The sequence below is a fragment of the Papilio machaon genome, chromosome 10 (assembly GCF_912999745.1).
Source record: "Papilio machaon chromosome 10, ilPapMach1.1, whole genome shotgun sequence".
Lineage (NCBI taxonomy): Eukaryota > Metazoa > Arthropoda > Insecta > Lepidoptera > Papilionidae > Papilio > Papilio machaon.
In genome coordinates, this window is record NC_059995.1 from 8,621,822 (window position 1) to 8,647,968 (window position 26,147).

At 37.7% G+C, this 26,147-nt stretch overlaps 1 protein-coding gene across 1 annotated transcript; it reads right to left on the reverse strand.

Moving 5' to 3' along the window:
* Positions 1-918: 918 nt before the first annotated feature.
* On the reverse strand, positions 919-25,065 carry LOC106721373. Its single transcript, XM_045679646.1, has 5 exons — positions 24,622-25,065; positions 19,582-19,717; positions 17,844-18,140; positions 17,537-17,752; positions 919-1,122 (listed from the first exon to the last, which is right to left on the reverse strand). The coding sequence occupies exons 1-5, from the start codon at positions 25,041-25,043 to the stop codon at positions 934-936; spliced, it is 1,260 nt and encodes a 419-aa protein (XP_045535602.1). The 5' UTR covers positions 25,044-25,065; the 3' UTR covers positions 919-933.
* Positions 25,066-26,147: the final 1,082 nt, after the last annotated feature.

Genomic DNA, 26,147 nt, shown 5'->3' on the forward strand with positions numbered 1-26,147 from the left:
AATTATAAATTTATATACCATCACGTAAAATTATTTTTAGTTTAGATTTATGTTAGACCGGATTATTTATAGAAAAATTACGAGGTAAAAGGTAAATTGTAGGGTTCGGTAGCACGAAACACGAGACAAGCGTGTGTCGCGTTTGTGTTCAGTGGTCGCGATGTGGGTCGCGGTGTGTGTCGCGGTCGTGCGCTGTGTCGCTAGTGTCGGTGCTGGCGAGCGAGTCGAGCCGCTCCGCCGCGTGCCGGCTCTCGTCGCACACCGCGATGAACTGCTCCGCGTATGCTCTGCGAATGGGTGGCCGATGTTTAATGTTCTTGGTGACGTACAGTCAAGAAACAATGGTAGACAACGTTTAGTTAAAATTACTTCAAGTAAACAGAAACAGCTCCATTACTATTGACAACAACAATGAGAGAAATGTGTTCTTTGCTGTTGAAGGTGAATTTGTGACTGTGTTATGTGTTTGAGTTATGACTGAGTTAGGTTATGTCGGTTATATTTTCTACAGCTTGATGTGTCTGGGTGTGATCGTGTCGAGGTGTCTGTGCGATGGCTGTGAGAGGTGAGTGGGGTACACCTCGTACCTGTCAAGGCCGGTGTAGGTGCGCTTGAGGTCGGCGTCGGAGGGGCGGTCGCGGTCCGCGCGCCTCTTGCGGTGGATGCGCTCCAGCGAGCGGGTGAGCGAGTCGCGCTCGCGGGCCGCGCGCCTCCTCTCGCGCCCGCCCACCGCAGACCGTCGCCGCCGAGCGCGCTGGAACCACAGCCATAAAGGATATCAGTATCCAGAACATAATATAACTAGGTGACCAGTTATAACTTGCCACAGTGTTTCTTGATAGATTTACAAAATTCTGCTAAGCATTTTGCTGTCGTAGAAATATCTATCATTGTATGTCATTGGCGTGTAATGTAGGCTCACTCTTAGGAATTCTAGTAAATCTTGGATTTTTGATTGTAAATATATAATTCTGTTATACGTACAGCTTCGTGCATGGGGTAATAGAGTGTATTTGGTGGGGGGCGGTGCGCGGGGTGCGCAGGAGGCGCGGCGTAGGGCGCCGGCAGCGGCAGCGTGGCGTAGCGCGGGGGCAGCATCACGCCCACCGGCACGCGGCCCAGCTGTAAAAACAATGCAATGCAACATGTTATATGTGCTACGGAAACACAAATCATAGAGCAGACATACAGTTAACTAAAAATTCAGACCTCAAACTTATGATAATATTACGTGTATTATAGTCCAGGACTAGTCTTTTGTCAAAAAGGTGGCAATATAAATTACGATACAATTGTCCTACAGGTTGGATTTGCTTACTTATAAAATTAGATTACTTATTTGGTTACATACAAGCCAACTCGGAATATTTTGGTGCGTCGAGTTTTTGCTTTGGCCACGTCTTGTGAATCTCGTACGCCTTGATCTGAATTGGTATATACCACTGCTGACATCCTGTGTTGAGCAATTGCTTCCATTGATACGATACAGTTAGTATAAGTTATTAATGAATGCATCGCAGCAACAAAAATAAATTTAAACGAGCTGACTTTCATCCTGTCATCTTAAAAACGTTAAGCCGGATGAAATGAATATACAATATTTTGTTCTTGATGTAGATTCGGTAGAGTCGTTCTTCATTGATTTCAACTGACCCAAATTTGTTAAAGTTTACCGGTTTCCCACAGAGCAACAAACATGCGTTAACTCTGCGCTTTTAGTTAATTGTGAAAACAATTTATAACCAGTTATTTTGATGGCTGCAAAGTTTGATAAATGGATTTGATGGTAAACGTGATCGAAGGTCATGTTGCCAAATGAAACACTTCTTAAATAAAACTCTAAATACGTCAACAAAACAACATAGTGTTTAAAATTACTTACGAGTACCTAGTACTATTTGTTACAACATGCCAAAAAGGAATTTAGGTTTTAACTTAGCTTAGATTTGTAAATAATAGTTTATCAGACATCGTAAAGTGATTCTCAACAATATGAATTAGTTTAATTCTAAACATTTCAAATGATTGGTTACTTATAACTACAAGTACACCAAGAGCTGGCTGCGTTGGCGGGCGTGCCCTGGGCGTTACGTCGCGACCTTCGCTTTTGCCTTGTCATAGTCTATGACAAATTAATGTCTATACAGTTATAAACAGAGGTTTGTCTTATTCATAATAAGTCCTTACATTTATATTAACAAATATACACACAACTCACGCCTGTAAACCCAGAGGGGTTGGCAGAGGTAACGCAATCAATTTTCGCCTTTTCGGGAGACGGAACATGACGTGTGGCGAGCCGGGTCGCCGTCTTTTTTTCCCGCGAATTCACACATAATGTGCGGGTTGCATCACAATGTTTTCCTTCACCGTACGAACGGATAAATGTACATATGTGAATCGAAAAACGAGTGCTTAACCCCTGAGCCACCGATGCTATATTAACAAATATCTTGATGTATAAAATTCACGCTACTTTACCTATATATTCTACAAAAATTTTGACTTTATTTTTGAGCTTTCTTGACCTCCTATGCGACATCCGGTTTTGTTAATACCGTATGCAGAGTGGTGGACTGACACGAGCTGTGCAAGTGTTTCGTGTTGACGCGTCGTGCTTGCTAAGTGAATTTAGACGCGCTAAGTTAGGCCTCGGACACAGTGAAAGCTGCAGACGAATTGTACTCTTTTAAATCTATATGTTCAACCAAACACATAAGTAGATTTAAAAATTAATGCAAGTAACAGCTACTTCGAAAAACTGCTATGTTACTGTACTACACTAATAATAGGTTTTACCCGCGCGGAATTAAAAAAATTAACCTATGTGTTCTTCCAGATTGTCTTATCTGTATACCAAATTTCATTGTGATCCGTTTAGCCGTTCTGTAGATACGTAGTGATAAACTTCCATCCAAACATCGACACTTTCGCATTTATAATATTAGTGAGATATCTTTAGAGATTGATATTAGGTTTTCAATAAAGAATGCCATTCGAACATTAGCATGAGAATATTATTTCTTAAATAATGTCTCAAATTAAGTTTTTTATCTACATCATTAGATTGAACTTTAGTGTCGAGACGCTGAAAAACATTATTCAGATTGAAATGTTCTTACTCATTACGTGAAGATGTAACTTAGGTCAATATGAAAAAGTGGCCAGCAATAAGCAGTTGTTATGCAGAGCACTGCATCCTCTGACCTTGTGTGCTCTTTGCTCATTCACTTGCGTTTTAGAGTTTTCTCACGCAGAAACCCACTTACATACTAACATAGTACATAGATCACAAACCATCGCTATATTGTCCAAAATATTATCATTGCATTTAGAATGTTGCATAAATAAATACCTTCTGCAAGGAATAAATTAAACGAGTCTTTAAATTCTACACTATCTGATATTGTAAGATATCTGCAGGAACGTAAACATTACCCTACATAAATAATAACATCATTTAAAATGATCTTAGGTTTAATAATATAAAAACAGTCCATAATTACGGCCTATGATGATGATGAAAGGAAATGGATTTCCAGATGGAAATAAAGTGTTTTTAAAGCCTTACCAGATAGGGCTTGCATAATTTTATGCGAATTTAATTTTGGCCGAATGAAGTAATTTTTGTTGAATATCGAAGGCAAGTAATTTGTTGAATTAATTAATATTTACCGCGTTTATATAGGTAACTAACATAAAATGTACATGGTTTTGTGTTTGTATTTATGTGTGTCTTTATATTATGTGCACTTTTATATCAGACGCGACTGTACATTTATCTTGTCGATGGCATGTTAATTTATTTAATTAAAAAATGTACTAAATGATATCTTATGTAAATTTAGATCTTGTTGTTGCCAAGATAATGATAAAAAGGTCATATTAAGAGCAAATTCAACGTGACAAAATTGATATGAACACAAAAGTATAATTTTCTTTAATTTGTTATAGTAAACTTTATACGATTCGCTATTAAACTTCAAATACATATGCAACATAGAAAAATGTCAAAGCAGGTGCTACTTTCTCGTATCGCTCGTCAGTTATCTAAGCAAGAAGATGTGAGTGAGGGGTGGCGGGGCGGCGGTGTTAGAGGAAGTAAGTCCGACGACCGGTAGTGACGTAAGCAGCCGGCACCACGTGTGGTCGCTTCCGTCTCTTAGCGGTTAGCACGAACTTTCAAATTCTTCACGTGGCCGAGTTAGTGTTATGTAACTGAATTTCATGGATATTAACTATCTCGATTAACTTGGTTAGTGTTACAATGCGGAAAGATATTGACAGATATTAAATATACAAGGTGTTTTCGTAAAGAAGAAATTTCCTCAAATTCAGATTACTGAAGCTACGTCTGCGATCTCTGGACTGCAAACAAACTAATTGCATAACTTCTAAGTAATGCTTGCGGAACTCAGTCTCGATTCATAGATTTATAAATATTTTTGGTTATTGGACGAGAAACTTGGCAATTTTGAAGAAGCAAACGCAATGAACTGAAATATTGTGTCACTGTTAGTGTTACAGTTAATAAAATTGAACAATGGATGCTATTCTTTCGGAAACAACACCTGATTTTAATATTCCTACAGCTACTCGTATATTAGCTTAACTTACTAACAAATCAGACATATCAGGTCTAATTTACGGCTCTCGTATTAGAATCATCCTAAAAAGTTCAAAACTTGCAGCAAAAGAGTCCTGTAATGGCTCAAGCTGATCACTTACAGCATGAACTCGTCACTCCTTGTAGAGTAATCTACGAAACACTTATGAACTACTCACAACTTGCGAAGCTCACGAGTTCTTTCAGTTAACTTGAAGTTACTATTCGATAGTCTAATAACTCTAAAAGGTGTTACAAGCTCTCTAAAAAGCTTTGTACAATAATTGTAACCATTTTAGCATAACCAATTCGATAAGTGATACAAGAATTACTGTTGCTATATTGTAAAAACCAATACAGTTACGAATAACGTGTAAAATCATTGTTAATAATGAAGTTTAGGTGACCGTTATAACGTTGTTATGACGCGAGAGGCTGAGACTGGCGCAGTGGAGATCATTCCGCGCAGTCATCTTCGCCTAAAAACACACCGATGAATGACTACTTGATTACGTGTACACTCCTGCTCAATATTATTTAGAAACATTTTGTTTTTTATCTTACTAAAGTTTTTTTTTTTAATTTTTCAGTAGTAAATAGTATTGATATTAATTTCGTTGTAACGAGGGAAAAAACTAACAAAACTTACACCTTTTTTGATATTAAGATCTCCTAAAATAACTTGACCATGTTTTTTTTTATAAATTACTAGCTGTCGCCCGCGACTCCGTCCGCGCGCAGTTAAAAAAAAAAACAAAATGAAAAATAGATGTTGGCCGATTCTCAGACCTACTGAATATACTCACAAAATTTCATGAGAATCGGTCAAGCCGTTTCGGAGGAGTATGGCAACGAAAACTGTGACACGAGAATATTATATATTAGATTACAATAGACGTTTTTTGTTTGACTATACCACTAAATACTTAAAGTTCCAATGACACTGCGGTGGCATCGATTTTGTCTTAATTCTAGGGGCCTATAGAATTTGTTTACCACTTTCTCTATTCTCTCGCAGTTATTTTAGGATTGTCTTCTAGAGAAAGTTATCATATTTCAAGAAAATATGCGAACATGACCTACTCTATACTAATATAATGTCGAACAACGATGTTTTAAACTTCACTTTGTAGAGAAAAATAATGTCATACATTGTAATTAAATATATTGAAACAGTAAGAACAAGTTTATCAAATTATTTGGCCCATGAACTAGTGTTGCATTAACTGTATCTCATGAACTATAAAATAAAAATAAGTTTATTTCTGTATTCCGTTCGCAGTAGACGATAGGGGTTTAAGGTTATGCAGTTATTTAAATTATGTCTTAGATAAAAAACTAGGAACAATAACTTGTTTGTAACATAATACGTAATAAAGTCAACGTACGTACAAAACAACTCTATTTAAACAAGTTCTCAGAACAATCTCGTAGTGATGTAGTTTTTCTATTTGAGGTTCTGAAATTAGAATATATTATAATAATTTATTTAAGAATTCCCAATTGTTTTAATGTTTTTAAAAACGAAAATCATGATCTATATGGTATATAAACTAATTAGATAGATTTAAGACTAATTAGAAATTTATTCTAAAGTTCATTTTAGTACACACTGTCTCGACGCTTTATGACAAATGCGCTACCTTCTATGAACATACGATAAACAAACAGTACGCAGTAAAATTGAGTAATAATAAAATACAATCAATAATGAATAAATAATGTTACACAATCCCAACATTAACACACCCTAATGTGCGTAATGGAGTCGCGCAACGAGAGAGGAATGTCATTGCCATCCGACACCAGCCGACTATTGCTACAAACCAATTTAAAAATATAAAAAATACTAAATACATTGCCTTTTAATTAGCTCATAAAATTATAAATGTGACAGAAATAAGTCATCGTATTGTACCGGAACTGTATTAAACATTCAAAATCAAACACAAAAACTGTTAAATCTCGATTCTGATAAATCGGGCGAAGTGCGAGTAACTAGATACAACAATTATTGCAGACAATGTTATTGCAATTAACAAATAACATCGTTAATATTGTTTATTTTGGCACATGAGTTTCCAGTCCATTAGTAGAGCGTTAAGTTTGAACTCTGACGAATGTTGCTCAAATGTACCCGCAACAGGTTGGTGTGCGGTGTAGACGTGACGAAATACCTGTTGTTGCCTGCGGGCGTGTGTAAAGGTCGTTGCGGATTGGGCCGCGGTTGTGGCCACACCAGAGGAACTGGCGGCCACACCTTGCCTTGAAACTATTGATTTTTATATGAAGTTTAATCGCTGAAATAACTTTAAATAAAGAAAAATCTTTACGTATAACAAATTATGAAATAAAAATGTTAACTACATTGGATTTGTACTCTCGGCGGTGTAAGTATGTAATTGCAGATTGTGTGTAAAAAGTGTGACAATGTATTGTGAGGGCCATCGATCTCTCCACAATATGTTTTGTGGCGATTGTTTTCTCTAAAGGCAATACAACTTGCGCAATAACACACAAGCCCGAAACAATTGTTACCAAGTATCCAGTTTCCCGCCATCGTCATCCGCGAGCGCGATGCCTCATTGTGCTAATGTCTGAATGGACGTCTTATTTCTTATGCACGATTTAATTTAATGTTTGTGAATGATTGCAAAACCTTAATTCAATCAAGGAGTGAGTGACTTTTATTTGAACTTACTTTCCCAAAGAAATTGAAACAAATAATTTGAATAAAAAAACGCGAAAACCACAAATTGTTTTATCGTGAGACCGCTATCCATAGCAGAGTGACGACTTCTAAAACACCAAAATATTGCGGGAATAATTTTTCCACTCTTGCATGAAATATGCCTAAAAATACAAAGTAAGGACAAAAATTACATCAGTGGACTTAAAATATACTCAGTATGTTAAAAAATCTCTCTTTAACATTATTAAATGACAATGTTTTAAATAATAAACATTTGAGTACAAATCACCGTGTGAAACCCGCGTCTCAAATATTGGCAGCTCTACACGGCAGATATTATATCTTATTTGCTAGGATATTTCGATTCGTTGCAAAACGTTCTGCACCTTACCGAACAATAGACTAATACGACATTGTTGAATAAAGCGAAACATTTACTACTAAATAATATGGCAAGGAGTAACTTTTTTTTATATCATAAGGTTGCAAACGAGCAAACGGCCACCTGGATTCGCCGCTATAGCGAGGCAACCGTTGCCCATAGACACCCGCAAATCCAGATGCGTTGCCTACCTTTAATCAACGGAGAAGGGGACGCACAGAAAGAGCATATTTCCCCTTCCTATGCGTCCCCTCTTCCGCCAAATCCACTTCCCCTTCCCATCCTTTCCTAATAAGAAAAGGGTGGGAAGGGAAAGAGGACTAAAATTAGGCCTCCGGTACCACACTCATCAGACGAAACGCGGAAATACTTCCACTTCACGCCTGTCTTCTGTGTGGTCGTGGTATTTCACCGGTCGACCCGACCAATTCGTGCACCCAACAAATATTGTTGTTGCGGGATCTACCACTAAAACTATATATAGTAACTCTGAGATCCTCAATGTTCACAGATAATAATAGAAAAAATCGTTTTTTTTATAATATCTCGTATACAATGTTGTGTTACAATGCACAGCTGGAAACGTGTACCCGCTTCCGGCGCGTAATGCATCCGCTGCCTTAATATGTTCCGCTGCAACGCAAGGCAACGCGAGCTTGGTCTAGAATGCAGGCGGCAGGTGAAAGGGACGGCCCTAGTGCACTGCGCCTGGCAGTCGCCTGATGCCCTGCACACTTCCAACTCAAAACGCTTTATTTTTAGAAAACTGGAAAATTTATACTAAAATATCAAGTTTTATGAAAATGCTTGGTTTCTGAGACCAAAATCTCCGTTTAAAACATATTGTATTTTCTGTCAAAGATAATGACAGAGATTTTGATATGTTTTATACAGAGATTTGATCTCAGAAATCCACGGTTAGATATTTTCTGTTATAAGAGAACTGACATCAGTCCGTGGAAGAACAGAGCTTCGAGTTGTTTTATTAACTGTACTCGACTGTACTCGAATGTTCTCGATTGTACCGTGCGGTGAGTACAGTCGTGCGGAGGAGCCGCTCCGCTGGCAGCGTGACCGCACACTGCCGATCGCAAAGGTCACCGCGGAGCATTGCCTAGTGCTGACCGCAACTGGAGTAATATACATCTAATGACTACGTATTACAATTCACTATAACAAAATATAATGCAGTAAATCATTTTTGAATTAGTTATATTCACGATCTTGAATATTCCTACCTCTATAAAATTATAAGTTGAAAATAAACATAAACTTTTTAGCTATGAATTTTGAACGAATACTCCAAACATCATCATTATCTCCCTGGCATTATCCCATTCACGTGGTATCGGCGCAAAGGTTTAAAAAACCTTTAATGAAGACCGGCCGTCTGCCTCTTGCCAATTCTACTTGAGAGAACACAAAGTACTTACGGGCAAATATTTACCTAATACTATGATTGTCAAATATTAGACAAAGTTTGCGAAACGCTCCTTGGTTCAGGTGTGGTCCGATTGCGTAAATTTCACGAGTACCAAATACCTGAGAAACGTTCGGATAAATTGTAAGGCGTGGCTTCTAGAATTTGACACTAGAACATACGATCTCTCAATGTGTCGTGTCTTACCTTTACACACATATACATTATATCGTACACGCATATAGTCGCATATAGTACACGCATGTGTAGAGACATGAAAATATATATTTTCATCAATACTTCATTCATCATCATCATCAGCTCACTATACTTTCCCACAGAGGGGCTCGGAGCCTACCCTAAGTTAGGGTACGCACTGGTTCAGTGCGGATCTATTGACTTCACACATATCCTTGAATTTCTTCTCAGAAATGTGCAATTTGCATCAAGATGTTTTCCTTCGCCGTGCTAATACTACTAAAGATTTTATATGTAAAATTAAGATAAAAGTTGGAGTTTATTTGTAAGATTATTCTTGTGATTGAAGACCCCTTATTATTATCTTTCTGCATAGTTCATGTATGTATGCATTCTTCAAGGCGTGCCCTTCACGCATTAAGACACTAGTGCAGCGCGGCGTCACGCTCGCCATCCCGCGTCACGCGTCTCGCGTCACGCTAGACTCTTTCTACCTGTGTCACTCACACACACGTAGTCGTGGTCGATTTCCTTTAGTTTCTTGTCGGGAAAATCGACATTTAATTACCAGGTTGCATACGGCACGTTGTCGGACAAAAGCATCCGAGCAGTAAGGAAAGCCACGAGGCCGTACTTTATATGGATCCTAGTATAAGCCGGTTATAGTCATATTTATTTATATGTGCAATAACATTAATGGAAAAAACTACATTTTTGAACGGAGCACGTTTAAAGAATGTGTAAAATACCATTTATGGCAAGTTGTAAAAACTCAATGGATTTAGTTTTAAGGAATCGATCTATGGCAAGATAACATAATATGCATTATTATTACTTTACGTGATTTCAATTGTTATACAACTAATTGAAATCTTTTATTGTTCGCTTTTGTGTTTGATATAGAAGATAATAAATAGAGCCTTCAATCTTCTACTTTTTACACACGAGAACAAACTTACAAGTATTTAAAAAATGTCATTATTAAAGCATTAATCGGTCATCACGCGGCAATGATCTTGTAATTGGATGCGGCCGGTGGCTGCTGGCAAGACGCGATGTTGTCACGGTAGCCACAAGCCACACGTCCACCATACAGCAGACGCGCCCGGTGCGCCACCGCGCTGATACCGCTCGATGGTCGAAATTCAAGTAGCGATTAATATCATAAGCGACAGCGGGATAAATTTGAGAAGATAGAATTAACCAATATTAATCTGTTATTCGTTTGAATCTTTGTAACAATAGTTTTATACAATCCCACTTGAATATGATCTAGAATTCATATTTTTGTTTTCATTATAATTGTATATATTGTATAATAATAAGTAAACTCACACATAGAATTGTGAAATGTTATCAATATTTTTAATGGCAAATGTAATAATAAATTCGACTCGCTCCGCTTTAACAATATGACCGCAGCCAAATCACCCGTATCAAATCACGGCTCCTTGTTTTTGTCGCGTGTATCAATTTCTTGATTTTATTCACTTTTTCTATCGCAACGTTATCGTGTTACATTAACCATTCTATTTACATAAAGTTATGTAGAACAAAAAGACACGAGTTAAATTTTTTCATACAAAAGACTTCAACGGTTTTGTGAAAATGGATAAGTTTTGATGCTTTTTCAAATTGAAAAAGAGGGATGGCGATATGTTTTTGTTCATATGTTTAGACTGTGGAAATACTAAGTATGTGCATAATATATGTAAAATTATTTTATCAAGAAAAGTTAAAAATTTTTACACTAACCGTCAGTTTCTGAAGCAAATCTCCATTTAAAACATATTGTCATCTCTGTTTTGGTCAAAGATAAGACAGGGATGAAGATATGTTTTATACAAGTAATTTGGTCTCAGAAACCAATGGTAAGTAAGACTGGTGACGAAAGATGTTGATATCACCTTAGTGTGTAAGTGCACTGTTTTTTTACTTAACTTTAAAACAATACGTTGCTAAAGTAAGAAACTTCGCTTAACAAGTTTCTCGTAACTTGCATATGAGAAACTGATGCAGTTCTACTGATTATTTTGTGTGAATTAAATTTTGCATAACTTTCAGTTATTCAACGACACCGTTGTATGAAATTTGCAGTTGAAGTGAACATTATATAATGTAGTTATCAGACAATTTTCACACACACAAACACACACTGAAATAATTTGAAATCAGGTAAATTTTTATATTATTATCGTTACTTTTATCTGAGAATTTTTATAGAAAATATAATAAGATATTTTTCAATTATGTTTAAAAGAATAGAAGTTAATTTCGTACATTATTTAACTAAATCCGTAGAATGATACGTTTAAATAGGAAATATTTTTAAAGTACACTTATGTAAATGTGGAAAGGTTATGCCTACGTAATTTGTATAGTTAACTATGTAATAGTTTTAATTACAATAATATGTATAAACAAAGTTATGTATTTTTTTAATACCTGTCGTCAGCGACTCCCTCCGCGCGGAATAAAAGAAAACTTAATAAGTCTTCTTACAGACTATGTTCTACAATTCTACATCTATGCCAAATTTCATCAAGATCTATTGAGCCGTCCCGAAGATACCTTAAAACAAACATCCATCCATTCATCTATCTAAATATTCCCATTTATAATATTAGTAAGATAAATTTAAAATTTTCGTTCGTCGTGAATCGCATTGCTAGGACTTTTCCCAGCGACGGCGGTCGTCGGCCTCAGCGCGGCGGCATTGTTTATCATTTCTATCGGTTAGTTTGTTGCAGTAGCACTTACCGCCCCCACCACAATACTAGATGACTTCTTATTTATCTTACAATGATACGCTCGCCATTGTAACGAGCAAAGTTGAAGAGAAAGCCTAAATTCCATTAAGAAATATCGCCTCAAGGGTTCCAATGATGGGAGCAATTGATGTTAAGATCATTAGCTTGTGAGACATTAGGACGTATCGTTATACAGAAGACATATACAACTGACAGCTTGACCAACATCGTGATTAAATAACACAAGTCCTTCCGATGACACCACCTTATGACCTACGAGCGGTTAACTCATATTACGTATAGTATTACAATATTAAATGACTGTAACTAGAGCCTTTGAACCTTTTACTTATAATAACAACACTTATAAATATGTCAGTTCAAATTGGGAATCATTTTATGGCATCAACTAGACCTGCTGTCACGTTTGCGGCAAACTGTTCAGCGAGACGTGAAAAGAATCCCTTTTTTACGTTTCTCCGAACTTGGGTCCGACACAAAAAGGTGTATATTAATATAACGAAGTAACACGATTAGTGAAACGATACGCAGGACATGTTGTTTAGTTGTAAATCGTTGTAACACAGAACCAATCAGCGTCCGATCAAAATCGTGTACCAAGACTACGTAACAGTCGGATGCTATAAAAGGGCCGGCAGGGTTTATTATAATATCGTTACGTCGTCGAAAGTCGTTGAACCATTACGTCACGACTGACGACCACAAGCTTCTAGCACGCCGTCGACACCGTCGATCGCAAGTGCTATGGACGACGAAATAAAGCTATACACAAACAAACAAATAACAAATTGTCTAGTTATTAAATAAAAACGTCGTCCCTACGCAGGTGACAAGACACGATAACACGTTAAGAACTTAAATATGTGGCCTATGACACTTTAATTTTACAGATTAACTTAAGATCATTACCAAATATTTGAAAAGATTGTTCTTGGACTTGCGACAATAAGAGAAATATCAAAGTTGTAAGACCGAATACACAACTTTTTAAATAACAATTATGTAAACGTTCTAGAAAAATCCATACCAAGTAAACCATTGTGGCTATAGCCTAAGGTAGCACGTCCGGAACGAAGCGGTCGTAGTAGTCGCGGCCACTTTCTCCGCGCGGTATGGTGTAGCCACTGGCTACTGGCCACTGGCCATGTACCTTAGAAATCACAGCAACTCTACACTTGTTTTGATGGGTCCCACATTACCGCCGTAAAAGGGACCTTAACAAAGGCTTTATAGAACATACGGCGCCTAAATTGGAAAATATATCTTTAAAAGAAACATTTATTTCATGCATAAAAAGTAAAAAACAACGAACGAAGTATAAGTGTTTTCTTAATTAATTAAACATTTAAATTACTTGACTTAATAAATTCTCACAGTAAATTCAAAAGGCTTTCACTTAAGTGCGCAGTATAATGTGAAATTAAATAGGTACATAACAAAAAAAGTACATACATTTTCTTACATTAAACGTATCGGGGCAATTGATATTCAGTATGCAAAGTTTAGTTTACGAAAACTGTTTACTCTTTATTCAGGTCCGGTGATGTTTATGTAAGGCAGCCTCCCCCGCCCGCATCCCGCCGCCCTCCTTACCCGAGAGAATTTATACTTGAAGTATTGTATTAACATTTTAACTTATGACTTACGACTTGTTCACTTCATTCAATATTCAAGAAGTATTACGATCAATACAAAAAGATCTCACAATAAAATTATTTTACGAATACAGGTTTAATTCGGAAAATACCAAATCAAATCTAGACATAGTTGTTTCCATGAAAAATGTTGTTTGACCAAAGTCACTACCAGACTCATAGCAAGGATGTAACTTAGTGTAGAATTCACTTAAATAGTACATCTATAGTATCCCCTGAGAAATAAATTATTTGGACATAAAGTTAAATCTTGCAACTTTTCTTGTGGACTGTACTAAAGTCAAAATACATGTATGTAGTTTAGAAAGCAGATTTCTCATAAGGTAAGCTCGGACTCCGCGGCCCCGGCCAATTATAATTTATAATTTGCCGAGATTCGTGTCACCCTATACATACGTCACTTGTCTCATTTTATACAGATGGATACGATGTGTTTTGTATATATGTCTTGAAGCAATCGCTTTGCTTAACATATTTTGACCACCGTAAAAAATGTCCTGTGCCTACCAACTACTGTTTTTTTATGTAAGTATCTCGTATTCAAATGTTTTTATTCAAACAGACTGAAACATATGACGATCAGAAGAACTTCTTGTATAATGTATTATGTTTTGACAGTTTTGTATAATGCATGAAAATAATTCTAATAACAAAAGCAACATATTTTAGAACTTTTTATAATCTTATAATGATTTATCACACGATACTAGCGCCAAGCGTACGATCGCAACACTATACCGTCAGTGTTGCCAGGCCTACTGAGACAATTGTATATGTTGCGAAAGCATTGATTGACAGGGAGCAGAGAAAGGACCAGTCGTTTTCGTTTAACCTAGATTCTAAGCCGCTTGCATACATTTCCCGGTATCCGACGCAAGTCTTGTAGTTATGTACCTCTCTCTCACGTTTTACGTGCGATATGAATTAATTTGTTACCATTTCAATACTAGCGGATACTTATATGTAACAAGCAATGGAATCGTCAGTATCTAAACTTGTTTTGTAGTTTAAATTTCTCATCCAATCTAGACGTTTCATTAAAATCAAATAAAAAGCAGCAGGATTTTTTATAAGAAAGAAAAAAAACATTCATTATAACACATATAACATAAAACATATACAAGGCACAAACTTGATACGCCTAACACCGAGAAATGTTTCGGTACGCTTTTCTCCAATCATTAATATTTTCCACCCCATAATTCTGGCACGGTCCAGTTGCCATGGCAACGCTCCCAGTCACATGCCTCGCAATCATCGCCTTGCAATAGACACACAGATATAATTGCTCTTTTTTTTTTAGTTCAAGAAAAAGCTTTCTTTCGACCCTGTTTTAATTGTCTTAACGTCGATAAACATTACAAGCACCGAATTTGCAGTAGATCGCTTTTCCCAATCATCACAAAATTAAACCTGCTTCGTATTCACACAATAAACTCAAAAGTAGGATTTGAAACCACGACCTAAAGCCATGTATCCAAGAGTGATATAGGCAATAGCTGACCAACGACCAGCGAGCATCGCTCTACATGTACAGATACGGCACATCTCTATGCGGCACGAGCATCCGATCTAAACCCACATACATACATACTTTGTAATGGTAATCATTGGAACGAAACCAAAATATATAGTACTATAGAAATTGCCATTTTGTGCACGTTAAAAAGATGCCGCGTATCAACAAATTAGCATACAAACACACACAAACAATCGCAATATTGTGTGCACATTAGTCTTCATTTAATACGCATAAGTGCGCGAAGTGTGTAAACAAAAGTGTTGCACCTGTCGTTATCGTGCGCCCGCGCCGGAATGTGGGCCAAGGATGTGTCGTCGACCGGCCGGCCCACGTCTCCCGCGCCTCTCACACACCCCACTCAGCCCACCAAGAGTTATCGATCACCGCACGCACTACACTAAACGGATTAATTCGATCATTCATCACGTACATTCTTCAACTAGTGATGTCTCGCTTATTTTTATAATATATTATATATTGTTTTGCGCAATTTCGAATACAAATATAACAATTTATGTATTTCTTGGTAATATTTTAACGCAAATATGTATCTCATGGCGTATTAAAATTCTTAGTTTCAAAGTTTGTGAAACAATATCGTAGAAGTTTTGCAAGATCTTGCAATTGTTAAGCTTAATTGCTAGTAGTAAGTTAATTTCCGTCCGGAAGTGTAGAGGCGCGCCGGTCGCCGGACGGCGGGCGACGTGCGCTCGCGTGCTGCGCTTTTTGCGCACGCGTTCCGCTCTCATAGTGCCGACCAATTACCGGCCATTAGTGCAGTGTGTAGTGCACCGAAACATCTCTACAATGCTCAATGCATCAATTATTAAGTATAGGTAAAAAACATTTATTTTTATTTAATTTTGAAAAATATTTACATTTACTTGAGAATTCACTTTTTTTAAACCTATTGTTAGTTTTTACCTATTTTTGGTTTCTACCACTAGTTGTATGAATTGCTATTTATTATAAAATACAATTCATGATAAATATTTTTAACTGACGTGATAGATATTAGATTCTTCATGACATAAATATTTCTCTGTTGTAACAATGTTCTACATCACCAAAAATATTATTAAATAAATGACTAACATAGAGACTATTCATGTTATAATAGTTTAATCAAAAGTCATGAGTCAATATTTCACTGACAACAAATAAGTAGGTACTTTTGTGCTTTGCAAAGTTGATTTACTGCACTCCGATGTTTTCGTATTTTTTTAAATTACATTGTATAGATATGACAATGAACAAATCTGTTATTATTTCTACAATTAATCATGCAGCATCTTTTATAATTGTAAAGTGAAACAATAGATTAACTAAAACCATGCGAAAACACTTGTTATTGATTTTTTTTTTCATAACTACTTAGTCGTCTTTTAAGTTTTTTCAAAAATAAAAATCCAGATTAAACGTACAATTACACTGAGGTAGATAAACTAAGTTAATCTTAATAATTACGTGGTTAATTATGCATTACTAATAGATCAGCATAGAACAAGTCATGAACAAAATGAATTCAAAGTCGTCATTTCAGGAAACGTCATAGCAATGCGGAACGGATGAGCAGAGCCTACGTTTCTATTGTGTGCCAGCGCAAGCCGGCCGGCACAGCGGGGCTCGCAGCGGGGCTCGCAGCGGCCGCGGCGGTGTAGCGACGCGAAGAAAAACCGGAAAAATGACGGCGTACGGTACATCGCATGCGTTCTCGCTTCAATACACCAGGGGTGTTCATCTATCTATTGTTTAGTACAACTTGTTTTAGTTACTCCGTTATTTACCATGCAAGTTACCGCTCTGGCGTCGTAGTACGTACGTAGATAATGTAAGTACGAGTAAAAACCAAGTTAAACAGTATCCTCATACAACTGACAGATGGTTACAGCGAGATAACGAAGGTGATGCAAACGTGGCGCGTTTAACTACTAAAACCATATCAACCGCTGAAATATTGCCGCGTGAAACCGCATTTGTATTCTGCGATAACATTATTAGGAGGACACAAAGTGTGCCAACTCTTGGCATCGGCTGCTACAATAGGTGTTGCGTGCCAAGGGTCAACGCGATTGTCCAATAAAGCGAAACATATCCACAATGTTTCTTCAACTTCACACTTTACTAACAATATCTGCACTTCCTGAAGTAATAACTGTTGAGTTGCGTTTTTAATTTCCATCACGGAAGACGTAGAAAAAGTATTATAGCTACAAAATCCTATTGGTTTATAATAGATTAATGCTGTAATTTGACGTTGCGAAATATCTATAATTTTTGTGGTACTAACCGTGCTGGCGGGGTGCGGCGGGTGCGACACATGAGGCGGGTGTTGAGGATGCGCGGGCAGCAGTACAAGCGGCGCGTGATGCGGCGGGCGGCGTGGCTTACGCACGCCGGCTGCGGGGCGGCGCCGCGCAGTTCCCAGCGTGCTCTGGTGCCGTCCCAGCCATCGGCTCACCAGCTTCTCCTTGCTGTTGGCGCTGTCAAACCCTGCCTCCGCTTCCTAAAGATAAAACGTCACACATAAACAACGCGACTTATTATCAGTAAAATTCAAAAAACGAAAACAATATTAAAATTGAGATAAGTCTCACCTTCTTTTTCTTCAACGTCTCCCCCTGCAGCTTCATCTCGAGCTCCTTGCAGAGCTCATGGTTCCTCGTCCTCTCGGCGTCGTGGGCCTTCTTGAGCTCGTCAACGTGCAGCACGCACTGCTGCACTTTGAAGGCGGGATCGAACTGGTTGTGGTCGTAGGGCCGCCGGGGGCGCAGGCAGGGGCACACGCGCCGCGACACTTGGCAAATGCTCACCACGCACACCAGGCAGTGTACCACGGCTACGATCAGCACTGCGATGTTCGCCAGCACCGGAGTCCACGCTTGCATTTCATCCTGACCAAATAAATGCATTTGATTTCACAAATCAAAAATATAAAACAAACGGCAATAAAAATAATCATATTCCTATACAATACAAAGTTGTCTTCTTCATAGGTACTAAAATATATTTACTTTCAGCACATCGCAGTAATAAAAGTTTAACAAAGTATGTAAGGTTTAAAGTGTATTTGACAATTGTGACTATTCAGCGTCATTAATATTGCCATTTGAACCACGTAATGACATTCAAAAAAACAATAAGCTTTGCGAATTCTACGAGTATATCAGTTTGTGCGCTGTAGCGGGGAATGTTTCACAGCGTAGCGCTATTGTAAGTATACAATTATCACATTTATGAGATAACCGTTAAACAGTTAAGGAGTATTGTCATAAGCGTGTAGCCTGCGAAGTGCACCACACGTTCCCAGACTAACTCGCTAACGGTACACTCGGAGCACATCAGGTTTGCACATGCGAAAACTGATGTATGCTCACAGACAAGAGAGGAATTTAGCAAAACATCATTCACTATGTTAAGTACGAACTGTCTTATGAAATAATTCCTTGTACAATAAACATAACAAATGTTTACATTCAATTTATTTTGTGATGGTTTATCTGATAAAATATAAAATAGACCTGCATTAAATTAGTTACAAACATAAACTTTCAGCATTCATTACATCCAATTTAACATTATTCTATTAATTTATTTCTTACAATTGCAAGGCCGCAACAAATGATCAAGCTCACATCACTACAAGATATTTAAGATGTTCCCACACGCGCGGGTCAAGGCTTCGTCCCCCCCTTCTTCGCTACACTGTATGTGTACACGACTATGAACATCGTTGTAACTCTCTTACGGAATCCAACATCAAGTTATTTCATATTTGTTTTGAGTTTTACGGATGATATGAATATTTGCTTCAAATTTTAAATTTAGTTTATATGGTTAAATGTAGTTAAACAAGAGGTTTTAAATATTGTAATTTTACATTCTTAGCATGATGCATATGTAATATGTGATCACTCTTAGGTCAACCCAAACTGTCTTGTTAAAAAAAACCGGTAATAACAACTAATAATTCCCTTTCAGAGAAAGAAGAAACAAAAAATTTATCCGTCCGTAACGTATTGTATTTTATGGTGACCGTAGCCGCGTACGGTGCCTGCCTGTTCACGCGGCAGATGGCGGTCTACGACTTAACACGTAGATTACCTCTGATTACACTAATTTGAGAAGTGTAACGCTATGGCGTAAATGTCGTGGCATTTTGCCGCACGTCTACAGACCTCGTTGCTTTTATTTTTAAATCATTAGAGATTTCAAAACATGATCGTAAAGTTAAAATGATTATGGTCAATGTAAGATATGACAATGTGTATCAATATATGTAAACTTGTTTGTCAATACAGTCGGAACATACAGTTAGCGTCAATGATGCCTTACCTGGAAGGTGGTGTGCTGGGGCGGAGGGCGCGCGGCATCACGCTGCAGGCCGGTGGCGGCCAGCACGGCGGCGCTGTTGCCGCTGGCCAGGCACAACAGCGATAGCGCCAGGAACGCCGTCACCAGTGGACCACCCCTACACAACAACTAAATCAGTAAGTATGTATCGATCAATCCAACGCCGTATTTAAGTAAACAGAATAACATGAAATTTCATACAAGTTGGCCGTTACGATATTTCTCCTCTTTAGTTATTTTGGTTAAAAATGGTAATAAAGTGAAGTTAAATTTGTTAAATAGGGATAGTTAATGTAATGTAGATATGTGGAAAAATTGTTTTACCCGAAATATTTTAAAATTTTCGAGTTTTAACGTAATGTGATTAAAGTTTGGGATTGAAAGAACTTGTTAACGTGGAAGTAAATTCTTTCCTAAACTAAGTTCTATTGCATAGTCACAGCATTCATATTTCCGTGTATACTTTATTAAGTGACGGAGTATATTATAATAATGATAAGTGGGCGGCGACAGCAAGCGGTGTGATGTCCGCAGAGTTATGTTATCAGTCCGCGCTAGCAATTTGAGATGGTGATCGCGCAACGCTTTCACTGCCCATGCCGCTCGCTTTTAACACGTTAACTGCGGATTGAGGCAGAACAGGCCCAAAGCGTGACTTCTCGCTGGTGCGGCAGTCAAAATCGGGTTGTTTCGCTCTGTGCGGGAGGCTACTAGATCAGTATTTCTATGAGTACGACAGAGTCAAATATATAGAAATGTTTCTCTTGCGATATCTAGCCCAATGGCGTAATTAGATAAAAATGAGGTCCTACAGGCCCCAAACGCACTGAAAAGAAATTAATTACGCCTAGTGCGGATTGAGGTCAAATCTATCTCAAAATTTGTAGGCCTCATGGCCGCACTGCACGAAGCGCGGGCGGCGCGGGCGCCGCGCATCCTAGCTTAGTGTTGTGGAAAGTTTCGATAACGTTTCGAGTTTCGAGGACGTTTTGGCAGGATTTATTAAAGATTTTAAAATCCTTAACGTTTTAAACCAATAATACCAAATAAGTCAGATGAAGTACTCATCTGACTTATTTGAAAATGTTTATTGGAGTTATGAGAAACTATGTTGACCTCGGTAAAAATTTTACTTATACCATACAAAACCTAAATTACTGCAACTTTGAATTTTAAGGGGGTGGCCTGTGTCTATGATGAACCAAAAGTGCATAAATCGGACACAGAATGTATTTACAAGCCAGAAACACAACACTAATAGCCAAGCTACTATTAACTAATTCTACTTAAATAGCACGATTAATACGTCTTATACTTAATATAATATTCGCACGCACGCACATTCACCACTAACAATACTCAATTATCATCATTATTTTGTTTTGCACATGGGTGTTGCCTTAAAATGTGTGCCATATATTTTAATGTTATATTTATATTTCTGGTTTACAATTCCAGATTCCTTAATAGTAGGAAGTCTTATCTTCTTTTGGAAAGTTCGAGTTGTTTCTTCGGTGGCCACGGCTGCTATACTGAAATTAGTAAGACTAGGTACATACATACATACACACAGACCCACACTCTCACATATGTACTACGCGGTAACGTAAACGCAAACAAGATATATATTAGTATGTTATGCTACTAGGTAGCAAAGTTGATTATTGCGTGTGAGGTGACATTGTTCAAAGGCGACCAATCGTCATGCTCCCTCATACGATGTTTTTCAACACACTTGTGAGTAAAAAAAAAAGAAGTAAACGCAAAAACACTTACGAAATCCAAAATAAACAACAAAACTCAAATTAAAAAAAAAAGGAAATTTCCTTTCCTTTCAGGTATAGTAAAATAACTACGCGCTAGGGCATAATTTGTACCATATATGCCTAAAATCGATGAACGGATAAGTACACGCACAGACAAAGCCACGCACACACACACATAAACACACACACAGACACACGCGCACGCACAAACACACACACACACATATGTTGTGACTTTTTGTGTCCAGTGTGACAAATCTTTTTGTTTACCATGTTTTAATGAAAAACATTTTCAGTGTACTCAATAAACATTTATCGTAACTACAACTCTCTTTTAATCCCATCACTAGTCGAGGCATTAATTGACCTTCCTTTCAGTGCGATTTGAGGCAGAACCGATGACAAATTTTTAATTTTACTTTATTCATTAACGAAACGTCCTAACTCCGGGGGAAGCTAGATTCATATTATGCACATATTTAAGTTCATAAGAGTGAAGTTTCAAGCAAATATCGTCTAATTTGGACTTTTTAAAAATGTTTTTCGAAAACATAATTTTGTGAGGCAGGAGAGGCCTCAATAGCACTGGAAAAAAGTTCAACTTTGCCACGAACAGACCTCAAACGCACTGGCTGAAAGTTCCGCCAAAATGGCCTCGCAGCTAACGTGTTAACAACATTATGATGCTTTATTACACTTATTATGTATGGGAAAATTGGATAGACAACGTGTTTATAAGATAAGATCAATGGATTTTTTTAATCGGCAAATACAGTACTCAGATTATGATATGAAAACATTAACGTATTTTCCTTCAAACGAGGATTAAATCTGAACCATGAGATAGTAGGTTTTCTTTTCATTTTTGTAAAATTGCAAAGCTTAGTGATAATACAGTGTGTATTTTTTAACTATTATTCTTTGAATTATTTGTTTAAATAAATGATTATGATTTCTGATAAATAAGCTCTGCTCATATGAGAATAGGCCACAATTTTCTGTATCACCCTGTATCCGCATGTCGCATAAGGCAGTCAGAGAAACTGGTGAAAGCAGAACAAGTGCTGACGCGCCTCTCATCCCACTCGACTCGACTCGACTGTCTACATTATTTACTTGACTACGTACACTTTATTACAAACATATTCGTAAAATGACATATTACTTATATTACTAATGTCATACATGCGAATGTTTAGATGGATGGATGTTTGTTTGTTTCTCCGGAACGACTCAACAAATCTTGATAAAATTTGGCACAGATGTAGAACATAATTTGGAAGAACTCATAGGCTACTAATTACTTTTTTTAAATCGCGATCGACTGTAATCGAGTCGCGAGCGACAGCTACTTAAAAATTCTAAATAATCGTACGAAATTGTGTTCCCTAATCAGGGTTGCTAAATACAGACAGATTATTTTATTCATAGTTTTCACGAGTATCGTATACTTTACTGTCTTTCTATCATGAAATTAATATTAAATGTGTTTAAAAAGAAAATCAAACTGTAAGTACAATAAAAAAACTAAGTACAATATTGTAGGAAATGGATAAACACGCAAGCGCAAGCGCACTTGGGGAAGTGGAATTATCAGCCGCTTTCTTTAACTACATACATTTGTCGCTTGTTTGTCGTGTTTGTTGATTCATTGTTTAATCAACAAGTCGACTAAAATGTTTACATACAATTTATTATTAACTAAACTTTTTTATTTCAAGATATATTATGTCATGTCATGTAATATTAAAACAAGCAACAAAACGTGCCAGAACATAAATTGAAATCGTGTTAAAGAAATTAGTATTACTGAAAGTATGTGATCATAAGTCAATTGGTCGGACTCTCCAATACATTTCTTAGCACGAGTCCGCCAAATGGCTATACGGTATATCCAAATTTGCGTTTTTAAATTCACTTACATAGTTATTTTTTTTATTTACACAATTGCAGCTACTTTTTTCTACGACTAACTATACCGTTGACATTTAGTTGTCGACGATTCTACGTTGTGTGTACGGAGCACGCGCAACGTGTTTCGACGATATACGTTCCTGTGTACGAAGGGCATTATAGTCTGAAACTCATGAAATTGGCTACCTGTCTTCACTTCCCTAATTACTTTATTTATGAAGGTATTAGGTGGAAAATGAATATTTATCCTTTCCTGAGATTTCATTCTCTCATTAGAAGCCACTTTCAGTATGTTATTATAATTACGTTACTTGCTGCTTAAGCCAATAACAATCTCAATTTTATTATTTTAATTAACCTTCGGAGTGCATAATATATAAACCATATTAGTTAATATAATAAACAAGATTGTCGCATTAGCAGAGGACCGGCGGCGTGGCGGTCGCCGGCTCTCGTCTCACGGCACGTACCACCATGTAGTAGTAACTTCCGCATTGCTGACACTAGTTGTAGTCATGTAAACAATGGTCACAATGATCACGGACTGCAACTTGCCTTACAAGTCCCTGCATAATTCAGAACATGAAATCTAACAATTATGAAGTAATAATCGTTATGTTCCAAATCGAAACATAACATTGGGTTTATTTTATTTCATTAGCCGTAAGAACTAAGACAAATGTAATTCAATGAATAAAGTAAATTAAAGTTTTAATTTTTAAACCGATAAAGAGAAACCCGGAAGAGTATTTGATATCTAGTAACGAAAACAAAAGTATAAAGGGCTCCTTAAAAGAGTAAAAATAAATTAACTAAGCGTTTGGCAATCTATTTGTTAATTTTAAAACTTCTGGAATGAGATCGCTGCCGCTGTCACATTTGATTAATGTCACTTAGTTTGGCTTCTGATTTCCTTCAACATTAGGAACTCTCCTGTTCTTTAACAAAAGTTGTACTTTTAATCGGCACAGTATTAATATATCGATAAACAAACGTAATGACGTAAAAAGAGCAAACGTAAATCATCGTTTCAGTAAATAACTGATGTTAGAAAACTTGAGACATTTTCTAATGTAATAACCCATTTGTAGAAAGCATCGTAAGCGAGTATTTACATCAATTGCAACTTAATCGCTACTAAGTTTCCACATGCGGCCGCGAATGTTGTGCAAGACGTTGCAGCGTCGCGCATTACAGCGCAGCCTACCGCCGCCCGGACTACGTCCTGGATACGAAGTCATATTGATCCCAAACTAACTGAATAACTTGTGTATGTTATTGTTTGTACATTTAGATACTGTTGCAGTATTTTGGAACTTACACCGATATCGACTAAACTCACCCCTCGGCCGCTCCGTTCAGTCCATAGCAGTCGTTGATGCCTGCGAGCACGCCCACAACGCCAGCCACGACGGAAAGGGAGCCGGCCCACAGACCAGCACCCACGCGCGCCAGTGCGGCGCCCTGCACCAGAGCTAGCGCGCCAACGCCGCCTAGCAGCGCGCCCAGCACAACCTGCGCCAGCCCCAGTACCACTACCAGCCTCTTTCCACCCGCACCCTCCTCACTCCCCGCTTCTACACTCTTCGAACTCACACTACATTCTTTTTTCTTCGGCACTTTCGTGTTCTTCTGCGGCGTCTTGCAGATGAGCTGCTCCGTGGAGTCCTCAGACTTGAGGCTGGAGACGGTCGCCGCGTTCGCAAACTCCCCAGCCACTATCGTCACGTTTTCTGACGAGGAGGGTTCGAGGTCTTCGGCCATGTCGGCGCATCCCTTGCGTTACCCGCGTCGTGTGGTATGGCAGCCGTTCCGTGGCAACTCGTGGCAGTCGCGCGCGTTCGCTCCGTAGCGCGTGTGGAGACAAACTGGCGACGGCGACGCGCCCGCTTGGCCAGCCGGCCCGGGCAGGTGAAAGTGCCGGCGGCGCGTCTCCGCCACTGCTCGCCCTCGCCGCAATCATTGCAAGGTGCCGCCGCCGCCGTGAGATTCATGTGGATTTGTATTGTAAATAATTAACTATACTATGGAGAAAGTACGTAGTAAAAAACATGAAACTGGTCATTGTTGCTACAATTTGTATAGGCGTTGAATGAAACGGTCATACACCCCGTGTACTGGCTAATTGCAATGTCTAAAACAATCTCATTTCATTCCCTAACTTTTGAATTTACATAAAATGTAAAACTTCTGTTGCGGTTGAGGTAATCTCAAATAGTACAAGTTAAAGCACTACTAACTTGTATTTCAGACTTGTAAATTTGCTAACGAGCACAGATTTTGACACTTTCTACGCATCGCTCAGTAAATAATTTTACAATTCGTAACAAACTGTGAAACTGTACAAAGAGGTTTTTTATTAAATTTAATCAGAGTTCAGTGAAAATAAAAGTTAAATCCTACTACTTGTATATTGTATTTATTGTTTACAATTTATATCAATTACTTATGGAAAAAATATGAAACGTAAGTATGAGTGGTGTAGAATTCTATCTTGACCCAGTTGCTAAAACACAAACAAGCAAATTTACACGTTTATTGTTACCTTCTAATATTTATGAACTACTAGCTGTCGCCCACGACTCCATCCGCGAGGAATTAAAAAAAAACTTAAATGTAACCTATGTGTTCTTCTAAACTATGTTCTACATCTGTGCAAAATTTCATCAAGATCCGTTGAGCTGTTACGGAGATACCTTCAAACATCCATCCATCTAAACTTTCGCATTTATAATATTAGTAAGATTGTAAATAGCAGCGGCATACTTGATACGTTAAAACATTTCTGAACGATAATATTCAAAATAAATCGATATATGGTCAACAGGAAGTTACATAACTAAAATATTCTTTGATTTCATAACGTCA